A 20,064-nucleotide genomic window follows, 5' to 3' on the forward strand; every position below is an offset into this window, starting at 1 on the left:
ATTTTTGTTTCAGTCCATGGACGAACTCATTGATAAAACAATCCCGCAAAATATCCGACTCCACAAAGATCTTCAACTTGACGAACCTGTTTGTAAGTATTCAATTTACTGATGGTGGGCTGGTAGGTCCCTTCTGGAGTTGTTGCTTTGGATAGTTGTTTCTCTTGTGTTGAACTTTTGTAATGTTATCTCTGTGCTCCATTTGTCTCAATGCTTTTGGGAGCACTATCAGGGACCTGCGGAACATTCGCACAATGTGACATGTGACCTCAAGTTCTCAAACTACCCCACCCTTTACAAACCCCAAGTCCTCAACTTCCCCCTACCAACCTGTAGGCTTCAATCCCCCCCCCCCACTCCAAGCCTCCAATCCCCTCCCAACCCCCCTGCACAACAACTTCTCAACCTCTCCACCCCCAAAAAAATTTCAACCTGCCTCCTCAAACTCTGTCCCATCTTTGCCCCCCACCTCAAACCCCAACTCTCTGTCCCCCCCCCATCCACACCTCCCGCTCATAATAGCAAAAGGGCATTCTCACGTCAATCATTACATATTTAATATCGTGTTTCCACAATCACCGAGTTTGAAGTTGTAGGACTTGGAACCGCATGATCAGCACTCATTGGTAGCTCTTTGTGCATCCACAGTGGATTGTTTTTCCAGCTACGAGCTTCGATATTTAAGGGCCTTGGGAGGGGTGGAGTTTGGTGGGGGTCAAGGATGAATCCCTGCCTCTTGTAGGTGTGGTTCCCAGGAGCACAGATCACGCACCACCCTCTTTGCTCTGAGCGTGGCATGCCTGTTGGTCCAGACGTGCTCTGGGGTGAGGTCACCCACATCCAATCCAGCGAGCCCACTGGTTTGGAATCATTCTCACTCATTCTCTGAATGTGCCATGCACATGAGCTCCAGCCTCAACATGGAGCTGACATGTTGCAGCCCCATCTGTCATTCAAACACTCAGGAAGTGCGCAGATGACTTGCTGGATATCAGTCCCTGCTGATCGAAAAATATGAAGGAATGATAAGCAGACACTTGTGACTTGGGGTAAAGACTCCATTTGTGGCAGTGCCGGGCTTGGGCACGATCATGAACCAAAGGCGAGATGATGGTCCCGATGTGCCGGTGGGTGGTTTGCAGTGGGGGAGGTATGAGGCTGTTGTGGTTGTGGAGTTGGAGCAACGTCATTGAGCGACAATGATTTGGATTATGGAGAAAGGCTGGAAAGGTGAGCTTGAATGGTGGTGTTGAATATATATATATATATATATATATATATATATATATATATATATATATATATATATATATATATATATATATATATATATATATATATATATATATATATAGAGTTCAGAGTGTATTTGAAGCAGGCAACCACCACCGAGCAGGTGGTTGTCGCTGGCATGTGGGAGAATTGTGATTAAGAAGGTGATTGTGGTTGAAATTGCAGTTTGGTTATGGCATGCAGATTCAAACGGGTTTTTGGTGTGCATATGCAAATTAGGCTGCTTGCAGCGAGTGCTCGGTTGTGTGAGGAGAAGGTCGTGTTCAGGAAAGATAATGGGGAAGAATGGGGGGGGGAACCTAACTAATCCCTCACAATGCATATTCCCTTTGTCACCCATTAGACACAAGGGGAGGATCATATCTGGAACATGTACTAAAGAAATAACTGACTCGCAAACCACTGTATGTTGTGTGCCGTTGCCTTGGGGGTCTCGGTTCTCAGAACCATCACATTATTATCCGTATAGAGTTGCATCATTCAGTCCCAAAAATCAAAGATGACTTATCTTTGGTTAAGTTGCATGAATGTGAACCCGAATAGGATGTGTGACACAAATATTCAGACCTTCCTGAGAATCAAATATACTGTACTCATACAGTCAGACCCCGCTATTCGTGGATTCGCTATTCACAAACCTCGTGTATTCGCGGGTCATAAAGTGTGACCTGTTTTGTACATTCATACTTCGTGTATTCACATTTGTTTTTTTTTAATACACTTCATGACTGGTCTCTTATATCCACCTGTGAAATTGGAAATCGGCCAACATCACAGCATTATATAAAAAAGGTGCAAAGACGGATCCCCTTAACCACAGCCCAATTAGCTTACTGTACTTCCAATCATCAGCAAGATCATGGAATCCATCATCGCAGTCGACATATAATCGTTCCTTTTCTCAACAGCCTCATCTCAGATCATCAATTCGGATTCAAAACTGGTCACTCTATCTTGGACATACTGCTTCTACTCTCTCAACAATGTATGGAGGCCCTCAATATCAGTCAAGAGATCAGGACCATCTCTCTGGACAAATTTTGAGCTTTTGATACAGTCTGGCATCCTTCCTTGCTCTCCAAACTGTCTGCCTACGGAATCCAAGGCCAACTCCACTCTTGGATTACTGACTTCCTCCACTCTAGACAATGTGTGGCTCTCAATGGAACCCTTTCTTCTCCTCTCCCTGTCAAGGCTGGAGTACCCCCAAGGCAGTATTGAAGACCCCATATTATTCCTAATCTTCGTCAATGATCTCACCGACTCTCTCGGAAATCCTCTTTATCTCTGCTCATGACTCCACTCTCTGCCGTGACATCTCTCATCCTTTTGACAGACAGGCAGCAGCCTCTTCTCTCTCCCGAGCAGACATTGACAGAATTACAAAATGATCAAACACAATTTTGCTTATGCATCCGTATTGTTCACCCTTACCCCTCATCGTTACCTGCATCCCTTGTTTGTCCTTCTCTGTCTACTTTCTGCCTCCTCCCTGCTGTTGGTGTTTCCCCTTTCTCCTGCTGTTCCCTTTGTTATCTTGGGTCCTGATTCATTCTGTGTAATCGCTCTTCAACGAGCCGAGTCCATGTTTAAAAAATAACAATGCCCCAACATTTGCGAACCCTGACATTCACAGCATTTTTCAGGAACTTATCCCCAGTGAATAGTGGGGTCCGACAGTATTTTTTAAATTCATACAACATGTTTTGTTCAAACTTGCTATGAAAAAGTGTCCTTGGTAAACATTACCTTGAAAATTTGCCACTAGTCTTGCATATTATGTTGTCAAGGTATGAAAAAGCCACTCTCTTCCATGGACTCCATTTTGATGCCTCTGCAGCAGAAGGCTGGACGCATTGTTTATTCGTGTTGTCCATCAGTTGTCGGTTTTTGTAACCGACAACTTGTGGAGCACTAAACGGATTTCAACCAAACTTGGCACGAGCACGGGTGGTAATAAATGATGAATTGGTTACATTTGGGAGTTTTTTTTTTTTAAATGGAACGTCAGAGGTCATGTGTCCTTTGAAAATAATTTTGCAGACCATAACTCGAGTTGGAAACATCTGCTGTTGGCTCTCTTTTCTCTCTCTTGCTGTCTCTCATGTGACCTTTAATTTTTCATGACCTTTGAGGTGAAACATAACAGTGGGTTGAAATGAAACATCGGTGGAGGCATATTCATCGACAAATTCATGCCAAATTCGATTTTCTACTTTCCTTCTACTTTGTTTTATTTCACAAATTTCTGCCAAGTCGTGTGGTACAGTACCCAAAATCAGCGCCAAACATACCTGAGTTTAACTCAAGACCACCAGCAGCTCAGTTATTTCAACATTAAATAACCACGTTGCTACAACTATGCCAACTACTGATTTAACGGTGCAAGTTATTCCCACCTTCTTGTGAAGTCAGTCGAGGAACATTTTTGGCCCAGGTGTTTCACAAATCTGCTGGCCAGGTGTGATGGTTCGACTGAAGGTGACAGAAATTTCTAATCTGTTTGTGGTGTCAGCGATAACTCACCTACCGAAGTGTTCACAAAGGATGCTGTGGGATTTTTAACATCTAACAACTAATTCCGGCAGACGTGATGCCCAGTTTGACATCCATCCGAGGGACGGCATACACATTGATGTATCATCCTACCTGTGAACCACCAAGATTTCAATTTATAGCTGGGATAAGATACAAATCCAGGCTAGACAGCCCAGAGGTGAGTGTGCTTACCTCTCGCTATCCTGTTCACCCTATAATCATCAACAATACATCATTATGATACACAATTTCAATGTTTTCATGCTTTCATCGATGAAATATTCTCTCTTTTTTTTGTCGATCATTTATGAAAATGTCTGTAATTGCATTTCATGTTCATCATTTGATGAATCAAAATGTTTGTTCAAATCATATTGAAGGAAACACTGGTTCTTTCAATATCATTGTAATGTAAAAAAGGGGCTGTCATCGTTTCAACATGCATTCATTTCCTCGACTAAAGTTCATGATGATACTTAACGCTGATAAAGAATAGCAAACCAACTGAGGAAAGCTCATGCTGATGATGTACAAGAGGTGGATTATTTGCCCTTGGGAGTAGCAGATCATTGGACCCTGTATAATTCCCAATAAAGGGGTTGTAAAAGCATTATTTTCCATCAGTTCTCCATTTTTATTTTATTTTTTTTACCTGTTCTCAAGTGATATGTAACCAGAGATACAAACGCAGAGAAGAGTTAAGCAATGCCTGCATTTTCCTGCATCATAGCAACAACTGAGAAATTATTCGGCCGAGCGAATAGAGAGATCAAGACCGTTTATTCCTGATACATGAAACACCCTGCAATCCACGTCTGCAGAAAACTGATTTTTCGGAACGCCGGCCACATTTTCCATCCAATCATCGTGTGAGACATGGTGTCAGCAACCTTCATCCCAGAAGTGAGACTACAATTTTTATCTTCAGCATCTTGAGTGAATGGATTCATTGTAGATTCAAGGTCAGCAATCACTCTGGTAACATCCTCATTGTCCTTCTGAAACCTGTAAGCCTTTAGGTTTTTTTGTGGTGTCTTTTCATTGGATATCACAAGAAGTGTTATGAAGTCTTTACAGCCATCAGGAGAACAAGTGTAGAGGAAATTGACAATGGAGCTGCACACTGCTCTTGTCACCATCCAGCACTTCCTTGCTGTTTCACACTGTGCGTGTGATCCTAGGTCTGTCAGTTGAGATGCAGCATCATCAAAAATGAGATCAAAGGGCGGAGGAGCTCCTTGTGAGCCAACGGCCATCCATATCTTGTGCCCAACTGTGTCTGCGGACGTCCTCCTGCAGTTGGGTTACTTATTATTAGGAGGTTGGTGGCAGGATTTGCACTCCGGCCACCGTAAAACCCTTCATTCCGCAAAACGCAAAAACGCAAAAAAATCTGAAAACCCACTCCGTGGGAGTACCTCCTGCACAGCTTCCCTTCGCAGGGCAGCTCACCGGATGATGGGATTGGGGCAAAGCCTTCGGGACCCCCAATCTTTGATGATAGGAGGGAAACCACGGGGTAACATCCCTGGGTCAGATTGCGGGAGAGTGTGTCGGAGTGGTGCTGAGGTGTCGTCCATCAGACGGCGTTCTCCTTGGGTTAACCTGAGGCGGTCCCTTCGGGTGGGTGCCTGGAATGTCCTATCCCTAAGAGAGGATGATCACCTGTCTCTGTTATCATCTGAGCTCAAGCGTTTGGACATCGGGATTGCAGCTCTCTCTGAGGTTCGGAGACCGGATTGCGGCGAGATAATGGTGGGTGGTTACACCTATTATTGGTCTGGTCGCTCTGATGGTTACCATACCCAAGGAGTTGCTGTAGCTGTGTCCAATAAGCTGACCCCAATGATAATTGAGGTAACACCGGTCAACGAGCGTATTATGAGATTAAGGATTCGTCACTCCTTAGGTGTCATTTCCCTGGTCTCTATTTATGCTCCGACTGAGGTGAGTGATCTCACCGTGAAGGATGCATTCTACGCCACACTCGAGTCTGTGGTTGATCAGTGCCCCAGACGAGATACACTTCTAGTCTTGGGGGATTTCAATGCATCGATTGGAACTGATAGGGATGGTTATGAGGTATGTGTTGGTCCCCATGGGTCAGGAACTATGAACCAGAATAGCACTAAGTTCCTTGACTTTGCAAGAAGTCATGGACTTAGGGTGGCTGGTTCATGGTTTCAGCGCCCACAAGCTCATCGCTGGACTTGGTATTCCAACGCTGGCGGTGTGGCAAATGAGATTGACCATGTCCTCATTGACTGTCGTTGGAGGATGATCCAGAACTGCAGGGTCTACCGGAGTGCTCAGTTCCTCAATACTGACCACAGGCTTGTTGTAGCAACTCTAAAGCTGCACCTTAAATCCTGGAGAATGGTACCATCCCAGCCTAGGCTGGATGTTGCCAAGCTCAGGGATGAGAGAGTAGCTGAGGAGTTTGTGAACAGGCTGAGTGGACACTTGGGGGGTCTGGGTGCTTTGGGGGGTCCTGAAGAGTTGTGGAGCGCCTTCAAGACCACCGTCCTTGATGTTGCCGGTGGATGCCTTGGAGCTCACCGCAGGGCAAAGAAGAATTTTCTCTCAAGGGACACTGGATATCATTGACCAGAGTTGCAGGGCCAGGCTGAATGGCAGAGCTGAGCTGTTCAGGGAGCTGAGGCGTAAAACTGTACGTGCACTGAGGGTGGACAAGGAGGCCTATGTGCGCATTATGTTCATCCAAGCCCATCCCTCGGAGCACTGCAGTTCGGGCAGAGAGTGGTAGGCTCTTGACAGAGGAGTCTGAAGTGAAGGCCCGCTGGGCCGGTTACTTTGAGAGGTTGTACCAGGCTGATCCCCCAGCTATCGAGTTGGACGTCAAGGGTGTTACAATCCCTGTTGCTGACCCTCGAATCAACTGTGGTCCACCTACGCTTGTGGAAACACGGGCTGCGGTGAACCAGTTGAAACGGGGCAAAGCTCCAGGGATCTGTGGCATCCATGCCGAACTTCTCAAGGCTGGTGGAAATGCTGCACTCGTGTCGTTGCATGCAGTTTTGTGCTCTGCCTGGAACACAGGCATCATCCCAACTGACTGGAAGAGGGGCCTTGTTGTCCCTCTCTGGAAAGGGAAGGGTGATCGCCAAGACTGCAACAACTACCGAGGGGTGACGCTGCTCTCAGTGCCGGGCAAGGTCTTTGCTCGGATAATTCTCGATAGGGTTCGCCACCATCTGCTTGAGCACCAGCATCCAGAGCAGTCAGGCTTTACACCAAAGAGGTCAACGATTGACCGTATCCTTGCACTTCGTGTCCTCACCGAACGCAGACGAGGGTTTCGGCAGGGGCTGCTTGCAGCCTATGTTGATCTCTGTAAAGCGTTCGATTCAGTGAATCGGGATGTCCTCTGGAGGATTCTTGGTCTTCGTGGGGTGCCACCAAAACTGATCGATCTGATGTCTGAACTCTACTCTGGTACTGAGAGTGCTGTGAAGTGTGGTGGTACCATCTCTGACTTATTTCCAGTTGTTACTAGGGATGTGTACTTGCCCCCACACTTTTCAGCACTTGTATGGACTGGATTCTAGGGAGGATGTCGGAGAGATCAAGTTGCGGTGCATCATTTGGGAATGTCAAGATCTCGGACCTTGATTTTGCAGATGATGCAGTCATCTTTGCGGAGACTTTAGACATCCTCTTGGGGGCCCTCGAGGTGCTGAATGAGGAGTCGGAGCCGTTGGGATTAAGGGTTTCTTGGGTCAAAACTAAGATCCAGGCTTTCGGTGACATCTTGGATGCTGCTGTCCTGTCTGTGTCTGTTTGTGGTGAGGATGTTGAGGTCGTGGAGAGATTCACTTACCTTGGCAGTGATATTCATGTCTCTGCTGGCTGCGAGTCAGAGGTCAATAGACGTCTGGGTTGGGCCTGGGGAGTCATGGATTCACTGGATCATGGGGTGTGGCGCTGCCGGTACCTGTGCGGGAGGACGAAAGTCCGAGTCTTCAGGTCCTTGGTACTTCCAGTCTTGCTCTATGGGTGCGAGACTTGGACTCTGACCAATTATCTGAGACGGAGACTTAATTCCTTTGGTACCAGGTCTCTTCGGAGAATCCTTGGCTATCGCTGGTCGGATTTTGTGTCCAACGAGCGGTTGCTGAGAGAGACTCGGATGAGATTTGTTACCTGCATAGTCCGTGAGCATCAGTTGCGGCTGTATGGACATGTGGCTCGTTTTCCTGACGCTGATCCTGCTCACCAGATTCTCTCAGCGAGGGAGTCTCATGAGTGGAGGAGGCCAGTGGGCTGACCACGTGCCTCATGGTTGCAACAGGTTGACCATCATCTCAAGGAGATGGGGATGGGCCTGGCATCTGCCTGGGGGATGGCCAGACGGAGGCCCTGGAGTACCGGCGGAAAGTGGGCACAGCGACGCGCTGTTCTGGCACATGCTCCCATACCTGACCTGACCTGATCAACCCTATCAGTCTATATTAGTGTCATGGCATGCGTGAGAAGGTTTTGCTGGTTCGTCTCACTGAGAGTGAGAGGACACCACCTTCTACCATACAAAGGACACCAGGATGTGTGTTGTCGAGATTGAGAAGTGATAGATGATAAGAAAACATCCATCTGGCATAAGTGGGCCTATTTAAAAGCAAAGAATACTGGTATCGTCTTCCAAAGTCACAGATAAATAGGTCCACATTATTTGACCTACATAGCCAGGTGAATACCATAAGTAGATTCACGAGCTTGATATTGATCATACAGTACTGGGCAGTATTTTCATGATGACCTGCTAGTGTCTCCTCTGTGTACCTACTGTATTCTGTAATAATTTCTGGTAATCATCTGATCTTTCAATGGTTTGCATCATCTCAGGAGAGGAATCGCTTTTCAGCTTTGTTATCATCTCCAGCATCTATTTGGGCATTTGTCTATTGAGTGCCAAGAAAATTCTACAATGCAAAATTTGGATGGTAGAAGCCGACAATGGATGGAAATGTTTGCAGTGGTTGAAGTGCCTATGCTCGGTCCAACAGAACCATCAAGAGAATATCTCAAATACCCAAAATTTTCCAGGTATCCCACTATATACAACTAGACAGTTCATAGAATACCTTAGAACACCATGCAGTCTTGAGAAAAAAAAGGACATGGGTGGGGTCTGTGAGCAGCAAATATGATTGGTTGAAATAATGTAAAATGCTGTAACATTTTGTCCAAGTTCTGCAAAACGAAAGGTTTTTGAAAGTGCCAATAAGGCAATTTGAGGTCTGCAGTGTTCAAGTATAAAATTTGATTTAATTAAAACAGTTCAGACCGAATTTTATAAAATCTCACTACTTCCTGTACGATCAGGATGAATTCAAAGCCTAAGTACTGCTACAAATAGTGAAGAATCATTTAAAAAATTTAAAATTTCTCATATAGACAACTACATTCGGATCTTCACCAAAATAGAATCAATTCTTCATTGTCATACATCCAACCTGTCTGTAATGTTTTGAGCAATCGTGCCATAAGTCGTTTTTGGCCATATCTCTCAATGGTGAAGAATCACTTTAAATATTGTAGTATCCGGATCCGGATGTTCATCAAAATCTAATAATTTCGTCCTTGTCGCACACCCAATCAGTCCACCAAATTTCATCGAAATCCGTCCACAACTTTTTGAGATATCCAGCTCACAGACAAACAGACAGACAAACAGGGGTGAATATGTAACCTCTGTCCAAGTTCGGTGACTTAAGTAATTGTCGTATTATATTGAAAAAGACATTTTTAGAAGAACAGAACACGAACACACGACCAAACATCACAAGATGTGGAATTCAAAATGACCAGGCTACATGCCAGAATGTTGCGTGCGCCGCAGGACATATGGTTGGGAAAGGGTGTGGGTGGGATGAATATGGGCCAATCATCAACAATGGAGCAGCCACCACCCCATTCTGCTCTTTCTCATCAACTCGTGGCAAACCTGAATAAGAACAGTGACAGTTGGTAATATAATAAGGGTATTGACAATGTTCAAGGTTTTGCACAATACATTTTGAATATTACTCACGATAATGTACGTGCTTAATTTCTCTTGGCCTTGTTTGTGGATTTACCTTTTTTTTTACCAAGCACAAGGTTTGAGTTTCCTTTTACAAAAGATATCGGTTTAAGAAGAATAATGATAATTTTGATCTGCACTCATTGGAGAAATGTTGACATGCATTTGTTCTCGAGGTTTTACGCAAGGTTTTCCGTTCCAAATGTAATGAACGCATCAATTGGATTAAAATTGACCTCCCTTTGAATTTCATCATATTAAAGTTTCAGCCAAGTAATAATTTGTTATTAAATCAGCTCTGCAGCTTCAAAACTGTGATGGCGGCCTAATTTTCTGTATTGTCTTGACGTACTGCATTGCTATAATGCTAAATATTAACTCAGTTTATTATTGTTTGCTTTAATCTTGTGGTGTAATGTGACCTGAGAACAAAGGTGTGCTTTTTTGACCTCAATTGAACAAAGACGTCAATTGAAACTTGAAGTCTGATATAAAAGAAGAATTATTAAAATTTTAATAGAAATTCCTTATTTGGTTTTATGAGGCCTATTTGATTGTTGTGTTGGGTTGTCCTTGTGTGTTTATGAATCAAAAAAAAAACAAAAAACTTGATTTTCATCGTTCCACGGTTCCAAAGATCAGTAGAATAACCTCATTATTCGCATCCACTTTAACTATTAATAAAGTCACTGTTAATATCTGAGGGGTACTCTGAGTCAGTGGTTGGAGTTCACGAAAGATCGCTTGTAAATATACATGAAACATTGTTCAAGGGTGAAAAGCCATGTAGCACCGTTTGGACGATTTTGTACTTTTGAGTCAATCTTTTATATACAGTATAGGCTTGGACTGTGAGTGTTCTAATCTGAATGTTGTGCTCATGATGCAGAGAACCCAGGTTCAAATCCCATACAAGCATACATGTGTTTGTCCATTGTCTTCCAATTGCCTTGTTATTCATGTAAAATACATTGATGTCTACTAATGTATTTTCCCTGCACGTGATCATGTGTATACACTCATCCATGAGCCTTTGATCAGCATAGAAAAACAAATTACCATGGCAAGGTCAGTTATACTGTGTATCAGTTCTCGTTTTACACTTTCAGTCAGGGGGAACCACAGGTCATGCAGTTTCACAGACTTGTGTTCTCACTTAGCCTTTTATCTTTGCCAGCTGCTTTACTAATCCCTTTCAAAACCTCATGTTTTTCCCATCTCTCCTTGTATGAGGATAACTCCATCCCCTCCCATCCATCTTTGCCACTCCTCACCATTCAAGCTGTCGTAACATATTTATTCCCCCTCGCTGTTTACAATGTGCAAAGATGCTTCATTGTACATCTATGTTGTAGATACTGAACCATTTATTTTCTGTAATCCTGCTTTTAACTAACTTTTTTTTATTTTATACCTTGTATCTTTATTTGGCATTAACCTTGTCTCAAACTTATACAACGAAACATTTAATAAAATGCTCTGACCTCTATGTCTGGATAAAACTTATTATCTCACAACATGCAGAAGAAAAAAAATTCAAAAATTATGGAAATTCATTTTTTCACGTAATGGTTATAGAGAAGCCTGTGTTATTTGCACATCTCTGGGGAATATCACAAGTAGTCAAGGTATGTTGCTCGGCTGGAAGCTGCTTCCTTGATAGGTCACCACTCAAATGCGTGATACTGCTTTGAAAGTTGCAGTGTTGGTAAAAATTGGTAACTTGACCAGGGTGCCAGCGATAACTCACCTCGTCTTTGCGAAAAGCAAGGTGGATCTTCAATGTCCACCAACTACCGGTGGTGACTATCCTGCCAGTTTTATCAAATAATAATAGGAACATGTGAACTAAATGTGCATCAAAGTTTGATTATACTTTCCCAAAATATTTTGTATCATCTCTTACACATCTGTGCTTGATTACTGTATCCAGGTTGGATCATAAAAATATCCATAAGTGATGTGATTGGAGTTATTTTAAGGAAACATTATTACCTCCGCCACCGAAGGTGAAGGAGGTTATGTTTTCACCCCTCTCTGTCTGTTTGTCTGTTTGTGTACAGGATATCTCAAAAAGGTGTGGACGGTTCCAAATGAAATTTTGTGGACATGTTGGGTGTGTGACGAGGACAAATTTGGTGGAGATCCGAATTTGGATCTGGATACGAGAATTATTTAATTTTTTAAGTGATTCTTCACCATTGAGAGATCGGGCCAAAAATGATATAATACTGTATAGCATGTTATTTCAAAAATGTATTGGGCCAGATATGTTCTCGTGAATCAGGTATTACGTGGCGGAGGTATGCGCTCCACCGAGTGCCCTTCTAGTATATGACTTTATTTACTTAATTTGATTTGGGTGAACTTTAAGGTAGTTAGTATGTGCATGGTATTTTGAGGTTTTTTTTGAGGGAGAATGAATTTTTTTTTAAACTTCTCTCAATTTGAACACTTTTAACTTTATCCTCTGAATATTAGCCGACTTCAAATATTAATATTTTAATTGTACTAAAAACACTGTCCTTGCAGCTAACTGGTGATTATAGTAATGCGATATTTTAATGGAACTATCTGAATCGTATGGAGGATCATAATAATACTCTTGAACTGGAGAATTGTGAAGACGATTCTTATCTCCAAACAGGAGAACACAAAGGACCCATCAGGCTTGACGTGCATTGCCCTGAAGAATTATAGGCGTTGGTTTACTTGCTCAACAGTTCTTCAACTATTGGACTGTAAATAATTACATTGACAAATTCATCCAAAAAAGTTTCATAGAGAAATTGCCAGGATATTCAAAACAAGCAGAATCCCTGACTGAAATGCTCCAAGATACCATGAAGAATATCAATCAGATTATGGCAAATTGGTCAGATTATGACATATTAAGAAGGCAATATCTAATTGCTACAACGGATCACATGAGTAAAAACGATGAATGGTCGAACGATTGGCTCCAATATGGTGTAGGGCTTATTGCAAGGCTACTTTCCTTGTCCTTCATCTTGTGTCTGGCTACTTTCAACTTGTGCTTTGACTTTCTGGATGGTTTCAATAATCGTCGGTACACGATGGGAGGAATAAACATTACATCGACAGCTAAAGCATATGCTGATGATCTTACACTGCTTGCAAAAGACCCAAAATGTTGTAATTAATTAGTAAATGTGTTCTGTGGTTTCCTCAAAAAGCATTCAGACAACGAAGGTCAAAACCAGCAAAATGCAGGTCACTTGCCATGAAAAGATTCACACCAGATGTGAAACAAAAGGAAGAATGGCCATTCGATACAGTACTTAGCCTTTGATCTGAAACTGGTTATAGGTAGACAGGAAATTGCTTTCTCCAAAAGTCAGCAAGTAAGTTTACTCAGCTTCTTTTCCAGAGTCTGAAGGATGATGAGATTAGACAGATAGTCAATCAGAAACTGATTGAAATGGTGGAAGCAACAAACAGCAAAAGTCATCTCAATGGAATTATGAAAGGGTGGATGTATGACTATCCAATTCTGCCAAGAACCACATGGGAGCTTCCTGTTTATAACTTTAAAAGTGCAGCACTGATATTGAGACGTTGGAATCAACTCGTATCCAAGACATGAAAAGTTGGGCTGGCTTAAGTAGGAGCACAATGAATTGTGTCGCATGCAGTAGTAACGGCTGATATTACTTACAACTGAAGAGGCTAACTACTTTATCAAAATACATGCAGGTAACCAAGTACCATCTGAATAAGTATTATATAAATGGAAGAACCCAAACATTTTCTCGAAATTCTCTTGAAAGGAAAAAACAACAGATGAAATGAACGCGGTCAAATAATTCATGAACATCTGATGATGAAGGAATTACGTGTATATGTTGAGATTGATAGAGCAGGTCTTGACTTAAGAAAGCAACAAAAGCTGAGTACAAATATGAAGCCACCTGAACATACAGAATGCCTAACCAGCCTGATGAGAGAGGTATGTTAATCAACCTATTTAGATTTGCTAAACAAGGACAGTGGCTAAAGTGGGACTTCATCACGTATTTTTTTTGTATACAAAGTCAAGTCTCGTGGAAGAGCTGGGACACACCGGATCAGGACTCAACATGAGAAACAAAAACAGTCGAAAGAGAGGGGGGATGCCAACAGCAAGAGTTGTGGGATAAAAAAGAGGGAGATGGACAAATAAGGGATCTGGGGAAGAATGAAGGTTATGGGAGGACACGCATTTTGGACAAGATTCATTCAGAAACAAAATCTCAGGAAGGAAAAACTGGAAATTTGGAAATAGTTAGGCCTGTGGAGTTGGGAGGTGTTAAAGGGGGTATAATGTCATGGTTTTGGATTGGGATGATCTGATATGATAGTTAGAACCAAGAGTTTGATTGAATGAACTACTTCAAGAGGATTGTTCAAAAAAAATAGATGAGAAGTTTGCCAGATGGTTCAGTTGCAGAATCAGTCGAGCATTACCAGAAACTTCTCCATCTTCCCAGGTACAAAAGACAGAGTCCATGAGCAGCTGCATGTGGCAAGATAGGGTGGATACAGAGAGCAAGGGGTTGGGAACACAAGATTTGGAAGTAAACCCAGAATTGAGGCATTCGGCCTTCTCATGAATGAAGTGGCTATGCTGCTATTTGAAGTGAAGAAAGGGATTGTGGGGGGAGAATATTCCAGAGACTGACTTGACAGATGTCATCAGGTTTCAGAGGAGGGAGACAAGTTTGAAAGCTCAATCTTGAGGTTGGACAGATGTCATTTTCTGTCTCTCCTGAGAGCGGACACAAACTTGTCGCAGGCTTTTTGGAATGCATTGACATTGCCTTCTGTCTGGTTTGCCTTCCAGGAAGAGAAGGGAAGTTATTTCAAAGCAACTGCCTCACCATACAATTCAGTGCAGAAAGCAAAAAATAAATACCTACTAAGTCCTTAAATGTAACTGGTGATTATAGTTATGTAGCATTTTAATATATCTATCTACTGTATGTTGTATGGAGGACTACCATAAATCTCTTGAGCTGGATTATTGAAGAGACAATTCTTATTCTTGTGGCTGAAGCTGCTGTATGTACATGAAGCACTGAGCTTCTGTCCTTTCAGATAAATGTCATCCACAACCAATTTCCGCCATTACTTGTTAATATTTGAGACTATAGAGCAAATACACCCTTGGGCATTGCTAATTGTGTTTTCACTGACATTTTACATTCTTTAGGGCCCTGTCACACCTTGATGTTTTAGCCAGCATATGGCAAGGTCTCAAAATGTATGTAAAACGCTGGCGTACGCTGAACTATTGATATTTTTTTAGGTTTTGGGCGTATAATAACGTGTTGGACGTATGCATAACGTATTAGTAACGTACACAGAACGTTTTAATCACATATAGATAACTTATACCAACGAATGCTGAGCGTGTTGTCGGCGTTCACAACCTATGCCCAACGATAGTCTAACTTATGCATAGCGCGCGGCAGCATATCGCCGACGATCACGTGGCGTAGGCTATTCATAGGCTGCGGCTCGACGAGTCAAATCATAACTGCACTAGACATCGAAGTGTCAAGCCGCTGTCACACCTTGACGTTTTAGCCAGCGTATGCCGACGTATGAAAAATTTGCCGAACCAAGCTGGCACACGTCGAATACGTTATGGGTAAGTTTTGTATACGTTAAGAGCATGCTGGCATACGTCGTAGTTTTCTGGCATACGTCGTCATACACCGAGTACGTCGATAAATATTCAGCATGTTGAAAATTCCTCGACGTACTCACCATATGACACACGTTCTGCATAAGCTGGCATAAGTTGTAGGCACGCTACGTGATCGTTGACACACATCGACACACGTTACTTGTACGTTATTCATAAGTCGAAACACGTCAAGGTAATGGTTAGCGTCAGTGTTCCAGACTCCCTGGTTTTTTTTTTATTTTTTTTTTCTTCGGTATGACGGTGACGTTGACACTTCAATTTCTAGTGGGGTTATGATTTTAATTGTTGAGCGGCAGCCTATTAATTATATTATATTATAACCACACTAGAAATCGAAGTGTTAACATCACCGTCATACCGAAGAAAAAAAAACTAAAAAAACAGGGAGTCTGGAACACTGACGTTAACCATTACGTTGACGTGTTTCGACTTATGAGTAACGTACAAGTAATGTGTGTCGACGTGTGTGAACGATCGCGTAACGTGCCTACAACACGTTACTCATAGGTTAGAAATAAGTTTCGTGTATGCTAAACATTACCTCGACGTGTTTCGACTTACGAGTAACTTACAAGTAACGTGTGTCGACATGTGTCAACGATCGCGTTACGTGCCTACAACTTATGGCCAGCATTATGCGGAACGTGTGACTCATACGAAATTACGAAAGGTTGAAAAATTTCAAGCATGGAAAATTTGTCTAACATCTCGGCGTACTATGACGTATGCCAGCGTACAAAGACGTATGCCAGCGTGCTCTTAACGTATACAAACTTACCCATAACGTATTCGACATGTGCCAGCATTTAAGCCAAATTTTGCATACGCTGGCTAAATCGTCAAGGTGTGACAGGGCCTTTAATGTACTTAATGGCTGAAACTTATTACAAACTGGAAAGTGCAACTGACATGATCACACACAGAGCTGTTGTAACTGATCAGCTCATGCCATATGTGGAGGAAGCCAATAAAATACATAAAGATATTACAAATAGGCCAGTCTTTTGTCACACCCTTCCATATATTGCTACTCTCAAACAATACAGGTGGTAATATTTTATATGAGCAAATACTACCCGTCGTTTCGCTGACGGGAACACTGAGATGGGGGGAAAAAAGAGGAGGGGGATATAGAGGAGTCAGGGGAGAGTGAGGAGATGGAGGGGAAAAGAGAGAGGAGGGATGCAGAAAGAAAGAGGAGGGAGGGCTCAGAGAAAGGAGGGAGGAGGAGCTAGGAGGGTGGGGGAGAGAGGGAGGGGGAGGGTTGGGGGGAGAGGGAGGGGGAGGGGTGGGGGAGATAGGGAGGGAGAGTGAGTGAGGAGAGAGGGAGAGAGAGGAGGAGGGATGGAAGGCAGTGAGCGGTGAGAGGAAGGGAAGGCAGATGTGTGGTGGAACTTCAATTACGATTTATACTGCCTCATCAAAATGATTCTGCACAGAATATCAGAGAATATGGAAACAAAATCATGTCTGACATCCATTTTCTACTGGTCATATTATAAATACCACCAAGAGACAAACACTGCCTAGACGCGTGCAGAGACAAACACCGCCCGGACGCATCCGGAGCCAAGCTGTCTGGAGACAAACCCCTGTCTGGACACAAACGCCACCTGGACACGTCCGGAGACAAACTCCCATCCGGAAACAAACTCCCATCCGGACACGTCCGGAAACAAACTCCCATCCGGACACGTCCGGAAACAAACTCCCGTCCGGAAACAAACTCCCATCCGGACACTTCTGGAGATAAATACCATCCGGACACATCTGGAGCCAAATGCTGTCAAGACATAATTACCGTTCAGACATAACAACGATCCGGGTACGTCCAGAGACAGAGAGAGGGAGAGGGGGTGAGGGGTTGGGGAACTATCAGAAAGAATATGTTATGCTTTGTGAACAATACACCACACACACAATCACACACACACACAATCACACACACACACACACACACACACACACACACACACACACACACACACGGAGATGTTCACAAACATTATTCTTTATAAACAGCTGCGCATGACAGGTGGAAAACAATTTGTCTCAGTAATTTAGAAAATACCTTAATACGGCAAACCGCTCAGAAATCGGGTGTTATCAAATATATTTTGCTTTGAAACTCACAAAGAGAAACATAAAAACTTTGCAAATCAAATCCGATGTTTCCAAATGCTTTAGAAACAGGAGTGAGGACAAAGGAAAACCTGAAAGAACCTCCATAAGATACGGGATGAAACTTTGTCACCATGGCACCTGTAACAGGTATGGCATGTCCACACACCTGCGGGGAGTCCGTACAGATCCTAATATACCCTCATGTAGCACATCAGTGTGTGCTGGAAATGTACCTCTACCTTGTAGTAACTGTCGACTGTACATCCTTATTGGGTCACGAAGTGCACCGCTATCGACTGACATGAGCTATACAGCTTGGTAAGTGGCTTAAGCACACAAGCCAGCACTCAAACGGAATGCCTGGCTTAACAAGCGATTACCAATTGCCGTCGATACAACTTGACAAATCAACACTTTTTTCGGAGTCAGAACTGCTGTTACTTTCAAATCTGGAACTTAAATTTTGTAATTCTGCTTGGTTTAAGAGATTATCTCGGTTATTCATATGTGCAAATCAAATAACGCAATGGACACTGATATCTCCGGGTGTTTATAAGCATTGCAATATACACAGCGATTCGTAGCTATGATGAACAGGCATTTCATAATAAGAGTGAGGAAAGTGAAAAAAAAGACTTTATCGTTACGAAATTGTTGCGGCCTGTTCTAAGTCGAGGCATGGTTGAGCAGGCCAAAAAACATGGCGGCGTCAGACCCCAGTGAGGTTACCTAGGAAACATCTTAAGACCCCAGACAGCGAGGTGGCTGAGGATCATGAATGATATAATTAAATAACACCGTTAATTATCTTCACAAGGGGGTGCTTTAATTAACCCAAACACCCAATTTTCACTCTTGCACTTCCTTGGAGTTTTGTTAGTGTGCACGCAACGTTTCAGGCTGATAGGTTTTATGGCTTTGGAGATATGGAGGAGACACACACACATTGCCTTTTGTTTGTATAGATTATAAAGATCTTTCCCACTGGTCTATCTTGGTGGATGATGAACACTCACTAAAATAGTGTTCCCTCCACAAACAGATGGTATTCATGGAATACATATCCCGCACAGTCTTGAGAAGGATTCAGTGTGAGCCAACTCTTGTTGTTTCAGGGGGTTTTTTTCTTTGATCGAATATGGCTTCCAGACCATGTAAATGATGATGTTATCTTTATCATTATGAATTCCTACAGGAGGAGGTGCACCTATGTGAAAAATTTCCTGTCAATCGGACCAACAATTGCAGAGAAATTTTTTTTTCATACTGACCGGATTCAGCGTTGCACTTGTCGAATTATGACTTCATAATGAAGGCACCGATGACATCATCATGAACAAGCCTTATTCCCCATGGGCAGTACTTGACAAGGAGCCTTGTGTAAACGTTTTCCATGGAGTGGTTTTGGAAACATAGTTTTTCAGTTTTGCCAAAATGGCGCCTGTACCACGTGACCTATGACGTCATAGTTATGACTAGAAAACATTCTACAGGAGGAGGTGCACCTATTTGGAAAATTCTATGTCAATCAGACTAACAGTTGCTGAGAAAATGAAATTTGAAAATGCAGACACGTACGTACGGCACTCGTACGCGACCGATTGCTTAACCCCACTTTCGCTTCGCGAGTGCAGGGTAAAATTATTGAAACTACCAACAGACCAGATATGATTGTAGAGTGTGGAACGCTAAAAAAAAAATGACCATCTCAGTGTAAGAAAAGCTGCCTCATGCTCATGCCAGAATGAAATGCACATCTCATGATTTTATTGCTGACTGCAAGGGCAACGACTGGAATGTGATAGTTCTTCCCCATTGAAGCTGGCAGCAAAGGATTCTGCAACGCATCATTTAACAGATGCACAATTTTAACAGATGCCTAAAAGAAAAAAGAAAGACCATAAAAGACACGATGATGAGACCAGGACAAAGAGACATGATCGAGACGTGTCCGAGTACTTGGGAAACGACTACGACAGCCGAGAGTATAAAATGCAGGAAGAGTGATGGTTAGGATCATTCAAAACTGCTGAAACTCACCCATCTGGTCCAAAGACCAGAGATGTTTGGGCGTAAATCTAATTGAATAACTTCAATCTAATGATAGTTTTTTTTCCAAGAGTTACCTTCAAATATGACTTCAGGTGTGCTCATATTTATAGAGATGAAATCAAGGATCCAAAGGTGACAATGCGATTGTTATCACCGATGACTATATTCGTGATATCTAATAATCCCATGAAGTATTGATTTTATTGAAAGGTCTTTGCATAAGAAGTCTTCACTTTTCCTCTTAACCGAATTTAATCAATGATTAATTACCTTTTCCTCATGCCACTCAAAAAACAAATAA

At 42.8% G+C, this 20,064-nt stretch overlaps 1 protein-coding gene across 2 annotated transcripts in view; it reads left to right on the forward strand.

Annotated features, from left to right (window-relative positions):
- Positions 1 to 20,064, forward strand: part of GLDC (glycine decarboxylase) — a 188,413-nt gene that overhangs the window by 2,994 nt on the left and 165,355 nt on the right. The window contains exon 2 of one of the 2 annotated variants that reach the window (XM_085883719.1): positions 14 to 92. In XM_085883719.1, coding sequence (XP_085739845.1) covers positions 14 to 92 — 79 coding nt within the window. Of the gene's footprint in view, positions 1 to 13; positions 93 to 1,196; positions 1,231 to 20,064 lie in introns of those variants that run through there. The other variant, XM_085883720.1, reaches the window with a different exon arrangement.

This window comes from Eptatretus burgeri, chromosome 6 (genome assembly GCF_056783735.1).
Source record: "Eptatretus burgeri isolate ZD-2024b chromosome 6, Ebu_testis_v1, whole genome shotgun sequence".
NCBI classification, from domain to species: Eukaryota; Metazoa; Chordata; class Myxini; order Myxiniformes; family Myxinidae; genus Eptatretus; species Eptatretus burgeri.